This window comes from Dromiciops gliroides, chromosome 1 (genome assembly GCF_019393635.1).
Source record: "Dromiciops gliroides isolate mDroGli1 chromosome 1, mDroGli1.pri, whole genome shotgun sequence".
Taxonomy (NCBI): domain Eukaryota; kingdom Metazoa; phylum Chordata; class Mammalia; order Microbiotheria; family Microbiotheriidae; genus Dromiciops; species Dromiciops gliroides.
The window spans coordinates 170,987,804-171,014,479 of record NC_057861.1 but is presented as its reverse complement, the minus strand read 5'-3'; the positions used below and the strand labels follow the sequence as shown (position 1 = coordinate 171,014,479).

General features: G+C 36.8%; 1 protein-coding gene across 1 annotated transcript in view; it reads left to right on the top strand.

Moving 5' to 3' along the window:
* LOC122746851 overlaps positions 1 to 26,676 on the top strand; it is a gene marked incomplete at its 5' end in the record, with an annotated part of 468,374 nt that overhangs the window by 322,818 nt on the left and 118,880 nt on the right. Inside the window, 2 exons of the mRNA XM_043992893.1 lie at positions 4,728 to 4,980; positions 13,701 to 13,864. Of these exons, the coding sequence (XP_043848828.1) occupies positions 4,728 to 4,980; positions 13,701 to 13,864 (417 nt within the window). The remainder of the gene's footprint in view (positions 1 to 4,727; positions 4,981 to 13,700; positions 13,865 to 26,676) is intronic.

The following is a 26,676-nucleotide window of genomic DNA, read 5'->3' as shown; positions in this document are numbered from 1 at the left end:
TCTTGATGTATATCTTGCCACTGGACCCAGATGGCTCTGAAGAAGAAAGCGGGGTTGATGACCTTGTCATGACATCACACAGATGTCAAGGTCTTCTTCAAGAATAAAGGACAAACAATAACAAGATAAAACAGCATGTTATAGCTAGATAAAATTTCAAAGAGTAGTTAAAGGCCAACTGACAAACTCAAGGTCATACAACTAATAAAAAAACAGAGCTAATACTCAAACCAAGGTTCTTTCATTGTGTTTTTCCCAAAATACTGAGCATGACACACTGGTCCTGTAGCCAATATTGGCTTGTTGGCAAGTGTCTTCAGATTCTTTCCTTCCATTTATGGTTCCTCTGTTTTCGTATCCTGTTTCATCTCTAGGCAACAGACATATCCACTTGAATAATCTATCCTTCTTTCTACCCTATCCCAAATTCTATATCCCTGTCTAATAATAAAGAAGCAATTACTATTCTCATATATGAATTGACTTCTTCTTCTCATTTGTATTCTACTATTCTCATATATGAATTGACTTTGTAGTTTTAGAGTTCTACTCTTTAAAACTAGGAACTCCTCAGCACCAAGATGGTACTGCCATATGAATCATACCATCATAGAATGTTAGCACTGGGGGGATGGGGAGGGGCTTAGAAATCAGTACCTTGGACAGAAAAAAGAACACTCACACACACACACACACACACACACACACACAGACAACACCTATACTAGAAAACTAAAGTGGAATCAATCTTGATACTTTAGCAAACATCTTAGTCCAACATTCCTCTAACTATACATAAAGTCTTTTTTAACTGTAGGATATTCTCTACTGTGTTCTAGATATGGGGCAGCTGGGTGGTACAGTGGATAGAGCACTGGGTCTAGAATAAGGAAGGCCTGAGTTCTAAAGCCAACCTCAGAAACTTACTAGCTTTTGACTCGTCACTTAAACCTATTTGCCTCAGTTTCTTCATCTTTAAAATGAGGAGTAGTGCTGAAATCATCTTCTAATCAAGAACAGCTTGGAACGGCAGAAGGAGGGAGCTGCTGTGCTGAGACAGTAATGGAGCCCAACCCCACAGTCACCCTGAGATAGATCCATTCCCAGAAAGGCCTCACCAGAGAAGAAGACTTCCAGAGCTTCTGAATCAGCTGAAGCACCAGTGTCATCTGGAACTAAGCTCACAGTCTGGTGAGAGGGTTGAGCCCTTGGCAGGGGACAGATTACAGGGATCTATCCTGGTGCTGAGGAAGAACTTGGGTTTTTCACCCCTGCTGGGAACCAGGAGGTAGGCTTGAGTAGCAGTGGCCCAGGTGGGAGAGGGGCACAAGCTCGTCGGAGCTGACAACCAAAAAGCTGGCTGATTAGAAAGTTGGTCTGGGGTCATCTATGGACCAGGGAACAGGGCAGGCAAGTAAAGAACCTGCTCCTCCTTAAATCATACCACCTGGGATCTCCTGAAGCTTGGGATAATGAACCCTGGAAACAGTGCCCCACTTTAAGGAGCTAAAAGTCAAGTAAAAGAAAGGCAAGATGAGCAGACAGAGAAAGGTGAGGACCATAGAAAGTTTCTTTAGTGACAAGGAACATTGAGGTGCACCCTCAGAGGAAGATGTCAATGTCAGGGCCCCTATATATAAAGCTTCCAAGAAAAATATGAATTGGTCTCAGGTGATAGGGGCACTCAAAAAGGACTTTGAAGATAAAGTTAGAGAGGTAGAGGAAAAAATGGGAAGAGAAATGAGGGTGATGCAGGGAAGACATGAGAAAAAAGTAAACAGCTTGAAAAGCCAAACTGGCCAAATGAAAGGGAAGGTACAAAAGCTCTCTGACGCAAATAATTGCCTAAGAATTAGGATTAAACAAATGGAAGTTAGTGTCTTTATGAGAAACCAAGATGCAATAAAGCAAATCCAAATGAATTTTAAAAATAGAGGGCAATGTGAAATATCTTCATGGAAAAAATGTTCACCTGGAAAATAGATCCAAGAGAGATAATTTGAAAATTATTGGTCTTCCTGAAAACCATGATCAAGGAAAGAGCTTAGACATCATCTTCCAGGAAATTGTCAGGGAAAATTGCCCTGATATTCTAGAAGCAGAAGATAAAATAGAAATTGAAAGAATCCACCAATTACTTTCTGAAAGAGATTTCCCAAAGGAAAACTCCTAGCACTATTATAGCCAACTACCAGAGGTCAAGGAGAAAATATTGCAAGCTACCAAAAAGAGAGAATTCAAGTACTGTGGAGCCCCAGTCAGGATAGCACAAGATCTAGCAGCTTCTACATTAAAGGATGAGAGGACATGGAATATGATATTGCAGAGCACAAAGGAATTGGGATTACAACCAAGAATCACCTACCTAGCAAAACTGAGTATAATCTTTCAGAGGAAAAAATGGGACTTTAATGAAAAAGAGGACTTTCAGTTATTCATTATGAAAAGACCTGAACTGAATGGCAAAGTTGACTTTCAAATACAAGACCCTAGAGAATCATAAAAATTGGAGTTGGGGGACATACCTGGGGTCATGCAGTGGGTGACTGTCTTGTGTCTGACCAAATGAAAAGGAAGTTTGAGGCCGGGTTTTTTTCCTGGGATCCCCCTGGGTCCAGGGTGGATGCTCTGTCCATTGTGTCACTTAGCTGCCCCATGATGACATCTTTAGGGTTAAAATGAAGGGTAAGGGTAATGCACTGGGGGAGGGGGAAGGGCATAGGTAAAATGCTACATGAAAGAAACAGAAAAAGATTTATGGAGTGGGGGAAGAGATGGGGGAGGAGCAGGGCAGTAAGTGAACTTTACACTCATCAGAAAAGGCTCAAAGACCTTAAACTCATCAGAGTTGCTTCAAGGAGGGATTAAGACACACACCCAACTAGGTGGAGTAATCTTTTTAAATTGGGCAGTAAATGAGCCTAACAGTCATCAGAATTGGCTCAAAGACCTCAATCTCATCAGAATTAGCTCAAGGAGGGAATAACATACACACTCAATTGGGTAGAGTAATCTTTTTAACCCTGCAGGAAAATAGGAGAGGAAGGGGATAAAGAGGGAGGGGCAAAAGAAAGGAGGGCAGATTGGGGAAAGGGATAGACAGAAGCAAATCCCTTTTGAAGAGGGATAAGATGAAAGAAAATGGATAATAGAATAAATATCATGGGGAAGGGAATAGGATGGAAGGGAAACAATTAACAATAGTAATCATGAGAGAAAAGGGGGGGGAATTGTACAAAAAATATTTATTGCAACTCTATGTGGGGGCTAAGAATTGAGAATCAAGGGAACGTCTATCAATTGAGGATTGACGGAAGAAACTGTGGTATATGATTGTGGTGGAATGGTATTGTGCTATAGAAAATGACAAACAGGATGATCCCAGAAAAACCTGGCAAGACTCATGAACTGATTTAGTGAAGTAAGCAAAACTGGGAGGACATTGTGTATCATGACAGCAGTATTGTTCAATGAGCAATTGTGAATGACTTAACTACTCTCAGCAATGATCCAAGACAATCCCAAGGGACTAATGATGAATCTTACTATCCACCTCCATAGAAAGAACTGATAAAAAGAGCACTTGTGGATTGTACATACATAACCTGGTTGCTGTCTTGTGGAGGGGGGAGGAAAGGGAGGGAGGGAGGAAGAAAAATTTGGAACTCTATATCTTGTGAAAATGAATGTTGAAAACTACCCTTACATGTAACTGGAAAAAATGAAATAAATATTTGTTGCAAGAGAAAAAAATGAGCAGGAGTAGGAAATGGCAAGTCACTCTAGTATCTTTGGTAAGAAAATAAAAGGGATCATGAAGAGTTAGGCATGACTGAAAATGACTAAACAACACAAAACTCTATCCCCTCTGCCATTATTGAATTTCTTAACTCCCAATATATTAGTGTATTCCCTTCCTTAACTGAATCTACACACTCGGACTTTCCTTCTTGGCCTCATAAGGTAGCCTTCATGACTAAGGCTTTAGAATCATAGTTCTACAAGTAGAAAACGGTCTTGATACAGGGGTTCTAAACATGGGGTCTATGGACACAATTCAGAGGATCTATGACTTTGGTTGGGGAAAATGTATCTTTTTTCACTAACTTTTGTTTTCCTTTGTAGTCCTATATATTTTATTTTATGCATTTAAAGCATTATTTTGAGGAGTCTATAGACTTCATCAGACTACCAAAGGGATCCATTATACACAAATAATTAAGAATTCCTGGCTCAGGAGATGTTGTGTCAGGATTCCAGGACAGAAAAGGGCTTTGGTTGTCTAATAGCATCAGTGCCTAAACAATCATTCTTAACTTGAAATACATGACATATAAGGAGAGACAGACAGACAGACAGAGAGACAGAGACAGAGACAGAGACAGATAGGAAAGGAAATACTTTGAAAAGTATTTACAGTCACACTTCAGACTAACTACTATTATTACAGAGGAAAATAGTGGTAATACTGAGGAGTTTTAAGCTTCTTTTGAAATCATATTGAAAGCAACAAAAGAACCATATCACAAATACGCACATTATCTCTTTTACAAAAAAGCACCTCACCTGATATTCTTGTCATGTAATTTTTCTTTACTAACAGTTTATACAATGCTATGTTAATAAGCATTACTAAAAACATGAGCCTTCAGAATGTTTACTACATTCGACAATTGGTATATATATATCTTCCATGTCACAGGTGTGTTTGTTTTGTTTATCTCTAGATTCTGCTTCTATCCTCACACTGTTGAACTTTGCTACCCAAGTTCTTTACTTCGAACAGGAGAAGAATTGTCCATGGTCCTAGTAGGACCACTAGCCCTGAATGCTTTAATACTTTTTTTGGCTATCATCAAATGGGGCTGTCAGCAACTGTTTTCCTCAGCCCCAACTTTCCTGTCAAAGTTAATCATTGCTTTGGGACTATGGACAGTATTGGACCCTTTGGCGGTGTTTGTAGTGGATGTTATCCTGGGGGTAAGTCACATAAGTAATCTGGGTATGAGTCCTTGACATAGAAATCAGCTTTATTCCATAAATCAGTGGATGACATGAAGGTTCACCCCTGATCAATTCAACTGCTTAAGAAAAAATAAAGCATTAAGCCTTACTCCATAACAAGTAACAATATCATTTGATAAGATAAACTGAACTGTTTTTTGCTTTTGATAAAAGAACACTTATAAAAATATAAATAATGAAAGGGCAGGGTTTTTTATGAGGATGGTTTTTCTGTTTTCAGAATTTTCCTAATGAAGCTTTACTTACTAAATATTAGCACTAGTATTCCCTTCCTACATAAAGGAATAGACATAAATTAAAATATAAAGTATACATCCTCCTTGGTCAAAGCTATTTATATGAACTAAATTAATTAATGATTTCTTTTTTAAAAAGTAAAGAAATGTTTCGACATCTGTCCTTAGTAGTACTCTAGGTTGATCTATTTTAGCTCTGTATTTTGGCATAGTTAATAGAGAAATGGTTTCTGCGTGAGAAACACCTGACACATATACTTTGTGTGACCCTAAGCACGTCCCTCAACCTCTCAGTGCTTCTACATAGAGAAACTTCTTAAATTGAAGTCCTTTACATCAATGAAATCGTAAGTATAGTAAAAAATAAATGTGACATATTCTTGTTGATGAATTGATTTTTGGAAAACATAAGATTGAAGGGCTGAGGATGAAGCATTAAATTCCTCCCAAAGCTTTCCTTTTTAGAGAGTTGGACCTGGGCTCTCTGGCTAACTCTTTATTTTCCATCTGCAGCTCTGCTTGTAGAGCTCTGAATAAATACACACAGTAAAAAAAATAAATTAAAAAACAAACAAACCCTGGTACTAGATTTTCATGAACTAGGAGTTGAATGGCACCCACAAGAAAAGAAACAAAGCTATTGGGTTTCTTTTAATAGAGGTGTTTTAGCTTGTTTAAAGTACAATATTTACTCTTCTTTTATATAGCCTAAGTAAATAATAAGAGCTCTTTATAAATTCCAGAGTAGAATGTTGACAATAAAATATTCACTCCAGAATACTCCAAAATATATTTATTTTATAATCTGACACAAGTTTGTTAGCAATTTTATACAATTTCAGAGAATGAACACTTTTCTGATCTAATGAATGAAAATAAAAAGTCAAAGGTAAGTCTTTGCACAATTGAAAATACCTTTAGTTTGAGAGAACTTTAATAAATTTTAAAGGTGGTTCTATTCTTTGCCTAATTTTTTTTATTTCAATAAACATTTATTAAACACCTTCTTTGTGCCAAGCACTGTGCTAAGTACTACTACAGATACAAATTAGACAGTCCCTGAACTCAAGAAGCTTACAATCTAATGGGGGAAGACGATACCCAAAAGAAGGCTGGAAAGGGTGGCACACAAGGAGGTAACTGGGGCCACATGTTCCTTAGACTTCATTCCAAGCAGAAGGACAGATGGTAAAGTGAAGAGTTACCTGGAGAGTCCAGGTCCAACCCTCTAGAAAGGAAAACTTTGGGAAGAATTTGGTGCTCCACCCTTAGCCTTTACATTTCATATTTTCCAAAATCAATTAATCAAATAAGAATTTATCATGTGATTATCATGTTCTAGGCCTTATGTCTATGAGGCAAAAATAAAAGGTACTTTTATCCACATTTTGTATCTTAAGTAGAAGCAGAGAATTTAAGATAATTGCCCAAAGATATAGAGAAAATAAAAAGGAAGCCAGACTTACAAACAACATATCTCTGGGTCTGGTATAGTTGTCACCAATAATTTCATATTTGCCCACATTTCACTTTTCTTCATTCCTTATTTTTCTTGACCCTTCTGCAGCATTTAATGCTGCCAACCACTTCTTCATACATACTCTCTCCTGCCTTACTTTTGTGACCCTTATCTTTCCTAGTCTTTTCTAAGTCTTCTTCCAATATAATCCAAAGACCATGTATTAAATACTGCATTGTACAAGATAACATACACTAAGTACTTGGAATACAAAGACAAAATGAAAAAAAAATCCTTGTTCTCAAGGAAGTTATGTTCTTAATTCTCTTTACTTCCCCCAATTGAAAATGGTGGTATATCCTCAAAGTTCTATCCTAGGACCTCTCATCCATTTTATTTTAACTTTTCTACCCTGATTATTTCATGCATAGTATGAATGAATCTGTTTCAAAAATATCCAGACATACTTGTTCTTGTAATCAGCAGTATTTGGACATGGCTAATATGGGAATCTTTTTTTTTGGCTTGATTATGTGTATTTGTTACAATGAGTTCCCCTATGCTATTTTGAGCAGAAAGAGGAAGAGAAAATAAATGTTTATTAATTGAAAAATAATATAAAAAGAAAACATTAAATGTATCTAATGCAACAGAGGTCATCAACAAGACAAAATGCTTCTGATCCTTTTTGGGGGGGGGGGTGATTCTTCTAAGTTGCTGTCCTCTGTGATGCATTTCTACTCACATAAGAACTACTGACAAAACTGAATGGTGACAAAAATTCATATTCTTTTGAAAACCTTCCTTTTGTGTATGAATTTGGAGGTAGCTACACCTTGTACAACCAGCCTTTATTTTTAATACATGTGTTTCTTAGACGTTTTTTTAATCTCCTGGAATATTTTGCTCAGAATCAAAGCATTTCCATTAGTTCTGTGTCAGGCTGGCTTTGATGAGACTGTTCTTTTGCAGAATTCCACAGCAATATATCAATGTTTGAAGTTGGGCATCAGAGTCATCCCATATCAGGTAGAGTAAGGGCAAACTTGGTGATTCACACGATCTTCTGAGTAAATTCTTAAATTAGCATAATATGATATAGCTGATTTTTTCCTAGATGAATTGGCCATTGGCCAGTGGAAAACCAGAATGGAAAGCAGTTTAGTTTATGACACTCTCACCTCAATCAAAGGATCAAATGATCATAAACTGAAAACTGAAAGACCTTAGAAACCATCAACTCCACCTCCTCCAATTCACAAATGAGGAAACGGAGACTGACAAAGATTAAGTGATTTGTCCAGCATCACAAAATTAGTAAACGTCTGAGGTGGGGTTTTAAGCCAGGCCTTTGTGATTTTAACATTGTCTCTGATTTTAATAGTGTTCATATAACTCAAATATCATGCATATCAAGGTTTCCAGGGCAAATAATCTTTTTATACCACTGCAATTATTGTCAGAACAATATTCTAAGAAAGTCTTATTAGTAGCAGAGAGGCCACTTAAAAACAAAAATGGCATAGTGTGGGTATTGCTATTCAAGCAGGCATTTCTGCTAACTACTATTATATGGAAGGATGAGGACCACCCCAGACTACCTCACTTCTGTAGATCACATGGAGAGCATGTGGGAAAGCAAAGCTCTTTTAATACAAAGTATAGCTGCATACTCTCCTCAATCTAAGTTCTTAGACCCTGCCAATTATCCTCATTTTGATTACGTCTGGATTGAGCTTGAGCCAGCTGGATTCAGTCCACATTCCTACCTCTCTCACACTCTATGCTAGCAGGGAGATTGTGTTGTCAAGGTTTGTTGAGCAGGAGATGTAGAGTGGAGTGCTGTCTGCTTTCTGGTAGAATCATGTCCCATGGCATCTCATGATTTCTCCCAGAGGCCCAATGCACATATTGAACAGGAGGGGTGATGGTACTGAGCCCAGTGGTACTCCACATGTGAAGTCATTTGGGGAGGATGAGCAGCTGCCCCTTGTAATCTTCTGAGATCTCTTCATGGAGAACAACTGCAAGCCATCCTGGAACTACTTCAGTTATTCCAATCCAGTCCCTTAGGCAGATTAATAATGTTCTAATAGTAAGTTGTATCACAGATAGCTGAACAAAATGAATACTATGAATTGCTTCTGAGTCTAATACCCACAGGGAAGTGGCCTATGCTGAGACCATATTACTAACTGTACATACGTATAACTTGACTAGGGTTCATTCAAGATTCTACAAGTGAGGATAGCATTCCATCTCTACCTTCTAACTTGGAAGTAAATATTACAGACTGTTTTGAAATGTGAATGATGAGAGTGCTTCAAAGGATCTAGACTCTACTACCTTGAATTTAATTTTTATGGCTAAAAAATATCACTTACAATGCTTTCAGCACCTCTGACCATTGGAGAAATCCATGTATCTTTTGTGTTTGGTCCATATGTTCAGGACTACACATATGTTTCTGAAGTTCACCTATATATGCTGTTTCTGTTCCATTTTTGTGATTTACTTAACTCCATAATAGAAATGGGGCCAGAAGAATAATTTGAGTACAATGTGTTACTAGGTAGCTATCGATAGTAATTTTTTAAAAAAGTGTTAATTTCTCATTTTGCTGGTCCAATGGTTGGTGATACATTCCTGCAGACAGCTTACCAGTCCCATAATTTGTAACTTTCTCTCAATTTGATCTCTATTTTTAGGTTTTAAAAGTCTAGAGAGGGGGCAGCTAGGTGGTGTTGTGGAAAAAGCACCTGCCCTGGATTCAGAAGGAACTGAGTTCAAATCCAGCCTCAGACATTTGACACTTACTCACTTGTGACCCTGGGCAAGTCACTTAACCCTCATTGCCCTGCAAAAAAAAGTACAGGGAATATTTAATATAGAAAGTTTTAATCACATCACACATTTGTTTAACACTTATTCAACTAACATTTATGAAGGACTTTGTATACTACATTGCCTTAGCTTCTGAAGAAGACAAAGAGTATATCCTTGGGGGTATATCCTTTATCCCCAAAAGCTTCAAGTTCAAAATATGTAAGAAAATTTAAGACTAGAGTGTGGGAAAAGATAAAAGTCATTAATTCAATAAATAAATGTTATTCATTTCAGCAGACTATGTGCTTTTTAAGGACAGGAACTCTTGTTTTTTTCATTTTATTAAGTATCTTCATATCAGAAACTACTGTAAGCATTGCAGATACAAATAAAAACAATTAACGGGGATTGGAAAAGGCTTCTTGTAGAAGGTCAGATTTTACCTGCGACTTGAAGGAATCTATGAAATCCTGGCAGTGGAGATGGGGTTGGAGAAAATTTAAGGAATAGGGTAAAGCCTGTGAAATGCCAAGTTGGGAGATGAAGTGTCTTGTTCAAGGACCAGAGAAGTCAGTGTCACAGGATCACAGAGTACATGATGGTAGGGGGCGGTTGTAAGGAACAAGAAGAGTGAAAAATTTCAGGTAAGAGATTCTGAAGGATCTGAATGACAAACAGAAAGCTTTTGACATGGGAGGTGATAGGAATCCATGGCGTGTGTGTGTGTGTGTGTGTGTGTGTGTGTGTGTGTGTGTGTGTGTGTGTGAGAGAGAGAGAGAGAGAGAGAGAGAGAGAGAGAGAGAGAGAGAGAGAGAGAGAGACATGGTCAGATGTGCTTTAAAAAGAACATTTTGGGGGTCAGCTAGGTAGTGCAGTGGATAGAGTACTGGCCCTGGATTCAGGAGGACCTGAGTTCAAATCTGGCCTCAGACACTTGACACTTACTAGCTTTGTGAATCTGGACAAGTCACTTAACACCAATTGCCTCACCAAAATTTTTTTTTAAAAAAAGAATATTTTTTAGTGGCTGAATTGAAGATAGACTGGTTTGGGTAGAGATTTGTGGCAGAGTTAGAATAACCAGCAAGTCATTGTAGTAATTCAGGTATGAGGTGATGAGGGCCTGTGTCAGGGCCATGGCAGAAGAGAGAAGGATACATATATAAAAAATGTGAAGGTGGAATTGAAAGGATTTAGGAACAGATTGGATATAAGGGATTGAAATAGAGTTAGCATTTGAAGATAATCCCTAGTATATAAATCAGGGTGACTGGAAGGATGGTGGTATCTTAAATAGTAACAGGGAAGTTTAGAAGAAGGGAGAGTTTTGGGGGAAAGAAAATTATTTCAGTTTAGATATTCTGTTTGAGATCTCCAATAGACCACTGGAGATATGTAATTGGAATTTAGCAGAGAAGTTAGGGCTGGATTAGTAGATTTGAGAATCATCACCCTAAAGATGATAATTCATTCCATGGGACTTGATGAAATCACCAAGTGAAATAACATAAAGGCAGAAGAAAAGTAGTACCAGGACTAAGAGCATTCAGACATCCACCTTTAGCAGGAATGACCTGAATGAAGAAAATGCAAAGTTAAGTGAGGAGTACTCAGATAAGAGAACCAGGAAAGAGTACTATCATGAAAATCTAGAGAAAAATGTATCAAAGAGAAGAGAATGATTAAAATGTCAAATGCTGCCAAGAGGCTATGATGTATGATATTTCAGAAATGGCCATTAGATTTGGCATTTAACAGATCATTAGTACCTCTGGACAGAGCAATTTCATTTGAATAATAGGGCCAGAAACCAGACCATAGAGAGTTAAAAAGAGTATGAGGAAAGAAAGTGGAAGTACTCATTGTAGAGAGCCTTCTCAAGGAAGTGAGCCACAAAAGCAAGGAGAGACATGACAGCTGGATCAAGGAAGGTTGTTTTCTTAGGATGGGGAAGTCTGTAAAAAGTAAGGAAGAAGCCCATAAACAGTGATAAATTGGAGATAAGTGAGAGAGCAAAGATGATAGGGGGATCAATCTGCTGCAGAAGAGGTGTTAGAATGGGATCACTCATGCATATAGAGGAGTATGCCTTGAAAAGGAAAAGTATTACCTCACTATGTGAAATAGGATTGAAAGATGAGAGAGAGGCAGAAGTTATCTAGAAGATGTGAGATGAGGAAGACAGGAAAAGAGGAAACTCACTATGAATAGCTTCTATCTTTCCATTAAATTAAATTGTTCATGAAAGCCCCAGCAGAGCTAGTTTTCCCAAAGAATCTCCTTTTCTTGGTATGCACTATAGATCCTTATTCTTTTTTTTTTTTTTTTTTTTTGGTGAGGCCATTGGGGTTAAGTGACTTGCCCAAGGTCACACAGCTAGTAAGTGTCAAGTGTCTGAAGCTGGATTTGAACTCAGGTCTTCCTGAATCCAGGGCTGGTGCTCTATCCACTGTGCCACCTAGCTGCCCCTATAGATCCTTATTCAACCTAAATGTTGAGAACTTCTGGCGTTGGGTTAACTTCAAATATTTATACTTTTCCTTTTATTCATTAAATACAATAGGTTAAAAAAATCAAATTATCTTTTATGTTATACTTTCCTAGATGGTACAATGGATTAAGTGCTGTACTTGGAGTCAACAAGACTTAAGTTCAAATTCTGTTTCAGACACTTATTAGCTCTATGCAACCTTGGACAGTCATTTAACATCTATCAGTCTTGGTTTCCTTGCCTGTAAAACAAAATAATAATAGAGGTGTAATGATCAATTGAGATAACATGTAAAATTGATTGCAAACTTTAAAATGCTATGTAAATGCTATTATTATTAAGGCAAAAAGTTATCCATGGTTTTTTTTAAAGGGAACAATGGAGAATCACAAAATACACTGACTTGTTGAAGGTCACATAGAAAGCAAGTGGTAGAATAAGAAATAGGTATCTAAAGATTTGCTCTGCTTGTATTTTCAAGACCTCAAGATTCTTTATTCCTTTGACTGTGCTAAGCTCTTATTGTTGCATTGATCCAACTTGAACTTAAGTCTTTAAAAATCTAACAGCTAGATTGCTCTTGTTAGATGACTTTAGAAAAGCCACTTTATATTATGCTGCCTATGATTGCAGTCGCATCATGTCTTTCTTCAGAAGAAAATGAATCTTCCCAGTGCTGATATTTAATTTCTTTATACAGTGTATTCTCATTAAATGCAGAAGCTAATCATACATAAATAAAACATGGATTTTACTTCATGAATTGCATGTATAGTGTACATCCCCTGGTGCATGCTTTTAAACCATGAAGGGAAAAACAAAGAGATGGAAAAACCCTGAGTAAATTGTTGGAGCAGAGACCAACATAACTTTTATTTTTTTTTCTTTATTTGGAAGAAGAGCCTAGGAGATTACAAATTTTTTTCTATGAAAATGAAATTTGACATCTTTATTATTTTTTAAAATCTATATGTGTTTGGATATACAGGATACTCTACTAGTATGTTTCAAATGGAATGTAAGCTCTTTGAGGGTAGGGACAAGCTTCATTCTTGCTTTTGTAGTCCTGGCATTTAGCCCACATGATTGACCTGACTCTACAGAATTATCATCCTTGTTTTTGTCTGTCCCATTGCAACCCAGAGGAACTTCCACCATGAGTCTCTTCTCTCCTGATTGCAGCCACTCCCTTTCCAGAACACCTCTATGTGTTGCTTTTTCTGATTAGAACTTAAGCTTTTTGAGGGCAAGGACTGTATTGTTTACTAGTTTTTGTGTCCCCAGTGCTTAATTTAGTGTCTGAAATATAATAAATGCTTAATAAGTATTCTGTTATATTTTCTGTCCTTTTTCCCTTCCTTTCTTCCTTTCTCCCTCTCTGTCTTTTTTTTCCTTTCCTTTCTTCTTTTCTCCATCTCTACCTTCTTTTCTCCCTCTTTTCCTTCCTTTATCCCTTCCTTTCCTCTTTCCTTCCTCCTTGTCTTGCTTTTTCTATCTATTGATCTGTCTTTCTATTTATCAATCTATCTTTTTCTATCTATCATCTACCTATCTATCATCTATCTACCTGTCCATCACAGTTCTTGGCACATAACTAGTACTTAATTCATTTGATGAATTGAATCATATCAAGTGATACTGTTTTTCTGTTTTTATCCATCAGCGACTTACTTATGATGGGGAGACTCCAGTTGCTGATGCTGCAAAACTATACTGGAGCTTTATAAGGACAAAGCAATCAGGAATCCCTGGAGCAGTGATTACATTGTTAGTTTATTTGCTCCTGTTCATCATTTCCTGGGCAGTTTTGTATTTGTATTGTCTCAGGTAAGATATATCCACAAGTTCATCCTTTGAAGAATTTGGGCTCAAATCATTGTGTTCCATGGTTAAATTATGTGAGATTGACTAAGGAAAAGAAGTCCAAGACCAATTCTCTGTTGCAGAACCATCACATTGTTTAATATTGTTGAGGACAAAGAAACTTTCCTAGGGGAGCTATCACTGAAGAGGAGATGTTGCCTTCCATTATCATGGCATGAATTGTGTACAGGATATTCTATGAGTTATATTCTGAATTGTTTTAGTTCACTGAGCACCACAAACATTAGACAGGTCTCATTGGAGTTCAGCTGTTGGTAGAAAATTGTCTGGAATGCTTCTCTGGGATGCCTTTTTCTACCTTCTATGGTACTATGATCCTACCCTTATTGGCATGTGTATGTAGGAAGCTATTGGAAAGGAGTAATTGATATTTTTCTTTATGTCTATGAGAAGTTGCGTATTTTAATATTTATTTTATGGGGTGCTAGCCTACAGCCTTGGGGACAAGACTTGAATAATGAATCATAAATATGAGAACTCAAAGAATGAAGGAAAGTGGGCAATTGTATTGGGAACATGGTATACTCATACTTGGTTCAAAATGTGGCTGTAATCCCAGTTCTGCCAATAATACAGAAGCTAGAGATATCTCAAACATAAGGAGAGGTACTTTGGAACAACTATCTATCTATCTATCTATCTATCTATCTATCTATCTATCTATCTATATTAGTTTTTGTGGGGCAATGAGGGTTAAGTGACTTGCTCAGGGTCACACAGCTAGGGAGTGTCAAGTGTCTGAGGCCAGATTTGAACTCAGGTCCTCCTGAATCCAGGGCCTGTGCTTTATCCACTGAGCCACCTAGCTGCCCCCCCAAATAATTTTAACCATAAAATTAATATTAGAAAGGATTTTTAAAATCATCTAAAAAACCATGCATTTTGTAAATGAAGCAAAAGAGTTCTGGAGTTATCAAGTGACCTGCCTGATGTAAATTGCATTGTAAATAGTAGAGCTAGGATTCCATGCAAGACACTTTCAGAAAGTAGGTAAAAGGAAGCTCAAGGACAGATTGATTGAGATCTTATGGGCAATGACTATGTGACTACAGAAATAAATGAGGCCTGTGTGCCAGGCCACAGTAATAGATGGGGAAGCCAGACTTCACCAAAGGGCAGAACCAACTCTGATTTAATGTTTCTTCCTTCCTTCCTCTTTCTTTCTCTCTCTTTCTTCTTTACATTCCTTTCTTCCTTCCTTTCATTCTTTCTGTATTCCTTTCTTGAAAAGGAAAATTAGAGCAAAGATAAAGAAGTCAAATGAGAGTGATAGCTAGCTCTATCAGGACCAATGGAATTGCTTAAAGAGCAAAGATAACTGCTTGGCTACTACAAAGACAGACTAAAATCCAGAGCCCAGATAGAAAAGTCTTTTGTTGCTTTTGTTATTGTGGTGGTGGTGGTGGTGAGAATAATTGGTTTCTAGTCATTGAGAATAAGAGAGTAGAAGATGATTGCAATGTTCTAACAGAACAACTATAAACTGAGACAAGATCTTCTTGGATGAAAGGGAGGGAGTTTTAAGAACAAGAGAAATTATTTCAACAAGGAAGGTTGGGGAAGCTAGGTGGCTCAGTGGATAGAGCACTGGCCCTGGATTAAGGAGTACCTGAGTTCAAATCCAGCCTCAGACACTTGACACTTACTAGCTGTGTGACCCTGAGCAAGTCACTTAAGCCCAATTGCCTCACCAAAAAAACCAAACCAAAACAAACCAAAGAAAACAAACAAACAAAAAAAAACCAAGGAAGGTTCCCAAACCAGAATTTAAAAAGAAGGTTGGAGAGAGATAGGCTTATGAAATTGAAACTACCCTATTTAGAAACTCGAGAACTTGTTCAAACATCTAACCTAAACTCAACCTAGCACGATTAACTTTGGATACATGAGATGGAAAAAGGTGGTAGAAAAAGAATGAGGAGGATTAGAAAATATTAAGACTTAGCTCCATACACATTTGCTTGAAGGATCAGTTTCCTTGGTGTTTCTCTAAAGCGTAAAGAATTAATTGTCATTTGAGGTTCTTATGATCCCATCTTTTGGCTAGAATTAAGAAAAAACCTGGCGTACACACTGGCCAGGACTCAGGTGCCATGCCTCTGTATGGTGCAGTGCTCCACCCACTGGCTGTAGCCATCACCATGGTGCCTGCAGCTCACATCCTTACCACTGGCTGACATCTACATGGGCCTGGCAAAATTATAATGACTGGAAGTCCAGTGAGGGCAGTCATGTGACTGTCAGGGCTGTCAGTCAATTAGCTTGGGGCTGTGTGTAGATAGCCCAGGGGTTGCTGGTAAGGAGAAGGGAGGAGATTTGCCATTCTGGCATTTGAGCTGGAAAGAGATGGGATTCAGCTGTATGCTCTGCTGAGCTCTGGGTGGTGGTGTGATTCAGATCATATTGTTTTCTTTCCCCTATTCCATTTTTCCATTTTCCTTAATTCTACTAATCTTACTTATATTTTCAGTTCATTCTTGTTAGTAAACCCTGTTTTGTTTTTGAAAGAGGCTGTTAATCTCCTTCCTTGCGCCAATATTGTGGCGAGCCATCTAACTAATACTCCCCAATTAAAATTTGGCCCCTACAGATGTGATGATATATTTAGTAGTAGTAGTAGTAGTAGTAGTAGTCTCTTTCTCTGTCTTCCTGTCCCTCTCTCTCTCTATCTCTCTCTCTCTCTCTCTCAGCAACAATAAGCACAGCAAAAGAGGGAGGGAGTCCTAATTTTAAGGAGCAGGGCATGGAAAGGCAAGTTCTACAGTCCATCCACAAGAAGAACTGATTGACTAGTAATACAAGTTTTTAGAGATGGGAACAATAAGAAAAAAATAAGGGGAACCTGAATACCAAGCCTCTACATAGTTGGAGAAAGGAGATCAGTTTGAATGAACATTTATTTATTAAGCATCAATCTTATATAAGGTCCTACACGAGGTTGTGAGTATAAAAGTGAAATGGTCCCGTCTCCCAGGGACCTTACATTCTACTTGGGGAATATTACATGTACTGTAATAATCATGTGTATTCAAAGTAAAAACAAAGGAATTTCAAGAAAAGCAGGGAAGGCCTCTAACAAATGGGAAAAACAGAAAAGCCCTTATGTAGGAGATGGTACTTGAACTAAGTCTTGAAGAAAGCTAGATATTTCAAGATAGGGAGGCTAGGAGAAGTGGGATCATAAGATTTAGAACTGGAAATTTACATTCCCCTCATTTTAAAGATGAAGACATTTATTCTCAGAGCAGGAGAACGACTGGCCCATACTGTCATGTATAGGTTCATATTCAATCAATCAATCAAAAAACAAATATTTATTAAGCACTATGTGTAATAGAAATCTGATGTGGCATTAAAACTGAATATGCAATATAAAAACAAATTAGAATTTCAGAACATTTGCGTGTAATTTTGGACTAAATTTCCTTTTCTGTTTTCTGCACATATTGAGTGTATTCACACTAAAATTTTGTATTACTAGAATACATTTTTATACCAGGCCTGAAGTCAGGAAGAACTGAGTTCAAATCTTTTCTCAGAAATTTACTAGCTCTATGACGCTAGGCAAGTCCCTTAAGTCTGTTTCCCTCAGTCTCCTCATGTGTATTATGAGTTGGAGAAGGAAATGGCAAAACCACTCTACTGTCTGAGAATCTTATTATCAGGGGCCCCCTGCTGAGTGAGTATAAAACCACCCTCAACCCATCAGCTTGAAGCAGTGTGTGAGGCAGTTGGTTTTGTCGGTTGGTTTTGTCACTTGGTGGTGGGAACCTCATGAGAAGTGGAGCTCTGATCGCTCCTGGAGGGTAGTTATATTTTCCTATTCTTTCAGAGACACTTCTTCTCTCTTTGTTAACCTCTAATATATTTTAATAAATGTTTAATACCTAAACTGTTAACCTGTTTTCCTAGTTAGCTTTCCCCACAATGGGGACAGGTGACCACACACATTTAGTTTTATCCATCACAAGTATCTTTGCCAAGAAAAGCCTAAATCAGCTCACAAAGAATAAGACATGACTGAAACAGCTGAAAAAACATGTTTAATATACTATTATAGATATATTATACAAATACAATGAATGAAATAGTTATTGCTCAAAAATGTGTTGGTGCAATGGATAAAATATTGCACTGGGAGTCTGGTAGATCTGAGTTTGAATCCTGCCCCAAACATTTACTAGCTGTGTGGTATAAGGCAAGTCACTTAAGCTTTCTTTTTAAGTTTCTTCTTCAGAGCAGCTAGGTGGTGCAGGGGCAGCTAGTTGGTGCAGTGGATAAAGCACTGGCCCTGGGATTCAGGAGGACCTGAGTTCAAATCCGGACTCAGACACTTGACACTTACTAGTTGTGTGACCCTGGGCAAGTTACCCCAATTGCCTCACCAAAAAAAAAAAAAAGTTTCTTACTTGCTTTCTTAGACTCAATTTCCTCATATATAAAATGGGGGTAATAATAACCTCTACCCCCAGAGTTATCGTAGGGATCAAATGAGTTAACATGTTAAAAACTTCATAAACCTTAAAGTGCTGTATAAATTCTCACTAATATTACTTATTATTGTTACATCCTTTATTTTTTCCAAATATATATGTATGCACGTAGTGAATTTTATATATATATATATATTCTCTCTCTCTCTCTCTCTCTCTCTATATATATATATATATGGTAAAAATTATTTGTGGTAAAGATTAATATCGAAAGTTCTGGATGAATCATTTGGGAGGGGCCACAGCTTTGAACTCAGTTCTTCCTGACTTCAGGCCTGGTATAAAAATGTATTCTAGTAATACAACATTTTAGTGTGAATACACTCAATATGTGCAGAAAACAGAAAAGGAAGTTTAGTCCAAAATTATAGAGAAAGTCATATACAGACAGTTCTTGCTTTATATAAGTGAACTGCAGATCTAAAAGGGATTTATATAATGCTAATTTGTTCAACCACATGGGGAAGAGTGGGGCATCTAGGATCTAGAAGGAAGAGCAGGAAGAGGAACATGTAGGACTGGCCTGAACTAAGAGGAAGAACTGAGGTAAGAGGATGTGACACAGGCATACAAAGGCTAGGTGACATGTAGGGACAGGCATATGGTATTAAAGCACAGAGAGATGGCAGGCATATAAACCGACACATATACACAGACATGAGAGCTAGATATGAGGACAGGTCTGCAACTGAGAAAAGGTCAAGATCTCAAGCCAAACCCTAATCCTAGCACTGTGGTGAAGGTGGCCATCTCTATGTGGGTCCCTTCTTTTGCTTTTACTTGGTGGGTTTTTTAGTTTTTATGGTGGGTGGGTGGGAGGAACAAATATCAGAGAGAGGCAGGAGTGGAGAGGGAGAAAGAACAGTACTATACAGTAAAGTTAGCATGGAATGCATATTTCTCTGATTTTGGAATGCAGATTTCTTTCAGATTACTCAAAAATTGAAGTTTCATAATGCCAATTTATCTGAAGTGAGAATTGGCTGTATAGAATTAATATAAAAATAATTTATCTGTTCAATACAAAGAACTTTGGGAGGAGACCAAAAAAAAAAGACTTCGTGTAGAAGGACGTGCTTAAGCTGCCTATTGGACGAAGGGTGCTATGTGGCAGAAGGGAGGAAAAAGTGTATTCCAGGCTTTAGGGAAAGACAGTGCAAAGGATTAGAAATAGGAGGTAGAGTGTCATGTGTGAGGAACAAGATGAAGTTGAGTTTTGTTGAATTACAGACTTTTGGAGGGGAATAATTTATAACAAGTTTAGGAAGATAGGTTAAGTCATAGTTATGAAGGGCTTTAAAAGCTAAAAGGTCGTAATTTATTCTAGAGGCAGTAAGAGCCATTGGAATTGATCAAGTAGAAAAGTGACAGGATATGGTAAAAGAAATATCTATGAAGGGTTCCCCACTTCCTGTACTCTAGCATGCTTTAGGTGGGTTTTTCCTTAAAAGGAGACAAAATTTAGACTTGATTGAACTGGGGATGAGACAAATTTCAAACTGTTTCTAATTGAACTTATTTTTTGGGTAGTCTCTGACCCTATTAAAATAGCTTCCTGGTCATCTAAGGGCACAAAAAATTTTACCCATATGGGCATAGGGATTTCAGGCTTAGGGAACTCTGGGAGACAGAGTCCAGTTGAACAGAAGCATTTTCAAAAAAATAAGGAGCTTGCTACATCTCCTGGAGCTAAGTACTAATGTATTCTTGTTGAGTATCCTTCTTAGGTTATGATGAAATAAACTGGCTTTTATGAACTGTTTGATGATCTATATGAATCCTTCATTTTATCCCAACATTGAAATAGAACCAAAAGAATGAGTGAGTCTGGCATATTACCAACACATAATGAGATCTATATTCAAAGAAAATAACTGTGGAAGCTGTGATATGATGTGATAGAGGTGGGAGAAGACGAGTCAATTAGAAAAAAATTAGAGATAATTCCAATAATATAATCAAGAGGTGATAAGGACCTGAACTAAAGTAGCTGTGGGAGTGGAGAGCAGTGGGTTGAATGTAAGAGACTTTGTGAAGATGAAATTGGTAAGATTTGGCAAATCATCAGATATATGGGATGAGGAAGAGGTGGAATTCAAACGCAAGTTTCCTGACTCATGATATTGAGCTAAGCATTATAGCTTTCATCAGACTCATGGCACCACATGCCCAGTATGAAAAATTTTCTCATTTCTTGGCTCAGAATGTCAGAGATTTGGGCCTGCCAGTAGTTCAGAAGATTTGTAATTCTCTGCTGGAGCCTTTAGGACAAGTCATGTAGCCTTTGTCGAATTAATGAATTCTCCAGTGAGCACATGCTGTTTGGATACAGCCTTGGTTTACATTTTGACATGTCATAAAAGGTATATGTCATCTTTCTACAATGCTTTACTTCCCTGAGGATGGGAGATTTCCACTCTTCCTTCAGTTTTGATTACATCATTAACTTGCAGCATAATTCTAGGCAGAGATGTGCATTTTATTGACTTTAGGCTTTCCACATGAGTAAAGTAGAGAAAATAATACATGAAAAGACCTCAAAACTAAGATGAAAGTTTCTAGTTGACTTATTGCAATATCTTTGCTATTAACCATTGACACATATATACAGGTTTTCTCAGGGAATTTATATAAATAAAATGCTATATCATATAATTTGAATTTTTACAAAATTCAGCATGTTTCAGAAAACTTTATGAAAGAATTTTTGTATTTTTCCTTCCCTATAGATTATTTTTTTTAAAAAATTACTTGTCACCACTAAGCCCATTAGCTGTAAGCAATCACTGTAAGTAAGAAATTTAAAACAAAACAAAACCTAAATGACTTGAATGATGATGATGATGATGTTCAAACTACAGTAATGGGCATCTCCCCTTACTTTTCCAGGACATTATTTGTGATTAGCTACAAAGGGAACCGAAAACCTACAAATAATCTCTGAAATAACAACAAAAAAACCCCAACAAACTAGGCAGTCTAATTTTTCTGTTAAGTAAACACTGTCCATACCTGATTGTTGTTTTCTGAAATAGTTTTTCTATGCCATAGCAATATGCTAAGAAGCCCAACAATCACTGGCAAGTACCCATCATATTGAGTAAATGGCATATTTGATTTATTGTGCTGATTAATTTGGGTTATTGTCCCTTAGAGACTGGATTGAGTAGATTAATCAGAAAGTGTATGAACACAATAAAATCTTGATCTTTGAATTAAGGCTCCCCACACCTGTACTTGCATTTCAAAGAGACTATCTCTTTTCAAGATTGTTAATAAAGCATTCTTCTCCTTTGAAAGATGCAGAGAACGACAAATCACAATCTAAATGCCTAAACATATATTTCCAAACTTCCACACTCCTGAAAGCTGTATATAACTCCAATGTACTCGTAGTTTAGTTAATTAGCTTTGAGAGGTTAATGCCTTCTTAATCATTGACTTAATAGTTCAGAATAGCTTCATAAATTTTAGCTGCCATTGTTTATTACTTGGGAAAAATAATTTAGATTAAAACAATTGTAATACATGGTTTTATGAGAATATTATGAACATATTCATTGTCTAGGGAACAGGTATAAGATCACCAAAACTGTTCTTCCTTCTGGATAACTCCTTATATTGTTTCCCAGAAAATGCCCTCAAAATCAAAAATTCTCCTTCTATTAAAAATTAAAAGCACAATCAATTAGTATGTCGAAAAGCAAATTCTGACCACTGGAAATCCCACAAATTTTGTAAGCCCTCTAAGCTATATGTGTGTGTGTGTGTGTATGCATGTGAACACACAGATATGTTTGTGTGTATATATGTATGCATGTATATACAAGAAAAAGGTAAATTGTATATTCTGGCTTTGTTTACAAAAAAGAAAACAGACTGGTTTGATAGTCGTAGGTTTTGGGGTTTCTTGGCAAGTCACTATGGCTGATTATTATATTAGAATATATAAACCCAGAAACAATTGAATACAAGTTATAGGTATCAGGCTTCATTTCTTCAATCAATAGTTTTAAGTAGGAATTATGGTTGGTACAACTAAAGGATTTCCTTTTCTATCTTTTCAGATTCTTATCATTTCATTTGGAAGGGACCTTAGAGTCCATGTAATCCAAATCATAGCTAAATAGGAATCTCTTCTACAATATAACTAACAATTCTACTTAATTCCGTAAATTTTAATAAGCACTTACTGTATGCAAGGGCAATGTGCTAGTCACTGGAGATATAAAGGTAAGAATGAGGTAGTTCTTCCCCTGTAGGGGCTTATATTGTACTTGCAAGTTTGGGTTTCTTTAAATCTCACTTTCTATTGCATTTTAAGGCTTTACAAAGAGCTTTCCTCACAACAAAACAAACAGAAACAAAAATCATTATCTTTTCCTAATTCAAGTATTCATAATAAAATATAGCCTTCTAATTAATCCTCTATAGATTATTACTGATTTTTTAAAAATCTGTGGACCTGTCTATGATCACTTACTGGTGCCTGAATTTAGTACTTCCTGGATTAGTTAAGTATTTATTCGTACTATCCTTGACAAGACTCGCTTTTCACTAATTTCTTTTGGTTCATTTTCTCTTATAGTCATCTACAACTGTGGCCTGTCACCAGGGAGGAGAAACTTTAGATTACTGCTAACTTAAGCAGGCTACCCTGCCTCCCTTCAGTTTTCACTATGAGTCATCAGGTAGATGAGCCCTTGGTACAATGAAAGTTATGAAGAGAAACTAGGGGTGATTTTGAGGTAGTATCAGTGGTCAGAGGGATTATCCTTCCCACTCACCTATTCATATGATCAATCATATGTTTATTTTATGCCAAATATATGTATATATACATATACATGTGTATGTATGAATACATGCATACAACTATATATGTATATATAACATATGATTGATCATGGCTACTTGGAGCCAAAAATAGGAGAAAATACTCACAGAAATGAACACACAGTCACATACTTAGACACATACAAAATTAGAGTCATGTTTACATAATAGGATACAGTCTCTCTGTATCTCTCCACTTTTCTCTACAAATTATATCTAGATTCTGGAAGATAGTGGGAAGGAAGAAATAAGACTAAGAATATATGGGAGAGGAGATCAAAATCCTTTACTCATATGATTATCAGACCCCCAGAGTTGTTTTTCAACGTGATCTGTTATTTTCTTAAGGTTTTGTACAAGTAATCTTTCCAAAGAGAAATCTAAAACCATAGCTATTTCAAAGGAAAAATGTTCCTTGTTAAAATTTATTTTGGGGGGTGTTCACATAATCTGATATATTTTTTCACTATACACTTCTTTATGCATTCAAACACCATCAGTTCGTTCTCTGGGAATGGATAGCATTTTTCATCATGAGTCCTTCAGAGTTGTCTTGCATTATTGTATTTCTGAGAATAGCTGTCATTCACAGTTGCTCATCTTACAACATTGTTACTTTGTATACCATACATTCCACTATGCATCAGCTCATGTAAGTCTTTCCTGGTTTTTCTGAGAGGATCCTGCTCATCATTTCTTATAGCACAATAGCATTCCATCATAACCACATACTACAGATTGGTCAGCCATTCCCCAATTGTTTAGCATCCCCTCAATTTCTAATTTGTTGCTACCAGAAAAGATCTGCTATAAGTATTTTTGTACTTATAGATCATTTTCCTTTTTGTTTTGATTTTTTTATCTCCTTTTGAATGTAGACCAGTAATGGTATTGCTAGGTCAATGAGTATCTAAGGTTTTATAGCCCTGTGGGCATCATTCCAAATTGCTGTACAGAATGGTCGAATCAATTCACAACTCCACCAACAGTGGTGCTCACTTTTTTCCCATATTGCCTCCAATATTTCTTATTTTCCTCTCCTGTTCTATTAGTTAATCTAATGTGAATGAGGTAGTACCCCAGAATTGTTTTGACTTGCATCTCTCCAAATGTAACTCACTATTAATTGGGTGTGTATGTTATTCCCTCTTTGAGCCAATTCTGATGAGAGTTAGGTTCACTTGCTCCTCCTCACCTTCCCCACCTTAACATCCATTGTAAAGGTATTTGGAGAGTTTTAGAGGATGGGTTGGGTAAATCACTGCTTTTCCTCTTCCATCTTGACTCTGCCCCCTATGATACCTTTTAGCAAGATGTGGTTTCTCTGCTTATCCCTTTTAATTGAGTCTATTTTTGCTTTTACTTTGTTTGAGATCATGATATCTATGCCTACCGTTTTTATTTCCACTGAAGCATAATAGATTCCGCTCCAGTCCCTTATTTTAACTCTATGTATCTGTTAAAATTGTGTTTCTGTAAACAACATATTGCTGCATTCTGGTTTCTAATCCATTCTGCTATCTACTTCCATTTTATGGGTTAGGTCATCCCATTCACATTCATAGTTATGGTTTATAACTGTGTCTTTCCCTCTATCCATTTTCTTGCCTGTTTATTACTTTCTCTCTTGTTATCCTGTCCCTCCTCAAAAGTCTGTTTTGCTTTTGACCACTGCCTTCTTTTACCTGCTCTCGCTTTTATCAGCCTCCCTTTCTGGTATCCCCTTTCCCTCTACTTCCCTCGAGTAAGAAAGATTTCTATTACAAGTTGAGCATTTAAGATACTTTTTCCCTCTTTGAACCAATTCAGATGTCAGTATGATTCAAGTGTTGCTGTTCTCCCCCCCACACACACATATTTTCTCCTACATTTTAAAAGCTCTTCCTTCTGTACCTCTTTTTTGTGAAATAATTTTCCCCTTCTTCCTCTCCCTCCTTCTCCCAGCACATCCTTCTTTTTCATTCCTTAATTTTTAGATCATCCTATACTCATACCCATACCCACCATTTATGTATATTTCTTCTAACATGCCTAATAATGATGTTCTTAGAAGTTATATGTATTATCTTTCCATATAAAAAGGCAAACAGTTTAACATTATTGAGTCCCTTGTGATTTTTCTTTTATGTTTACCCTTTTAATGCTTCTCTTTAGTTTTTTATTCAAAAGTCAAATTTTCTATTCAGCTTTGGTCTTATCAGGAATGCTTTCAAGTCCTCTATTTTATTGAATATCCATTCTTTCACTTAAATGATTATACTTAGTTTTCCTTGGTAGGTTATTCTTTCTTACTATCTCAGCTTTTTTAATTTCTGAAATATCATATTCTAACCCCTCTATTGCACTAATGTGGAAACTGCTAATGCTTATGTGAGATCTTGTCTGTGACTCCATGATATTTTAATGATTTTTAAATGGTTGCTTAACGTATTTTCTCTTTGACCTGAGAAATCTGGAATTTGACTATAATATTCTTGGGAGTTTTCATTTGGGGATCTCTTTCAGTTAGATTGGTGGATTCTTTTAATTTCTATTTTACCCTCTGTTAGGTGCAATTTCTTTGATAATTTCTTGAAAGATGATGTCTATACTCTTTCTTGGATCATGGCTTTCAGGTAGTCCAATTATTCCTAAATTATCTCTCCTTGATCTATTTTTTCAGGTCAGTTGTTTTTCTTATGATATAGTTTACATTTTCTTTTATATTTTCCATTTTTTGACTTTTTTGATATTTTATGGAGTAATTAGTTTCCACTTGCCTGATTTCAATTTGTAAAGAATTATTTTCTTCAGTGAGATTTTTTCTCTCTTTTCCCATTTGGTCAATTCTTCTTTTTAAGATGTTCTTTTTTTTGGTAGGGCAATGAGGATTAAGTGACCTGCCCAGGGTCACACAGCTAGTCAAGTGTTTGAAGCTGAATTTGAACCCAGGTCCTCCTGAATCCAGAGCCCATGCTTTATACACTGTGCCATCTAGCTGCCCCAAAGATGTTCTTTTCTTTAGTTAATTTTTCTACCTCTTTTCCCATTTGGCCAATTCTCTCTTTTCCTAATTATCTTTCTTTGCTCTCATTTCTTTATCTATTTTCCTTCTACTACTATTTGAGTTTGAAATTATTTATTTCACTCTTCCAGGAGCACTTTCACATAAGAGGGAACAAGGGCCTTGAGGAACAGTATCAATTGCAAGAAAAAGTGATCAGGTACCCTTTCTGAGTAAGAACTAGTGCACAGATTCTCCCCAGAACATATTGCCTTGATAGGACTGAAAATTTCCAATCCCCCATATGCACATATTATACAGATTTACAAACATGAAATCTTTGTATTTCTTTCCAAAATGAAGTTGACTAAACCAATATAGAGTGTATAGAAATATCCCATTTGCATGCAGGTAATTGGTCAAACATAGAATTACTTTTGTTA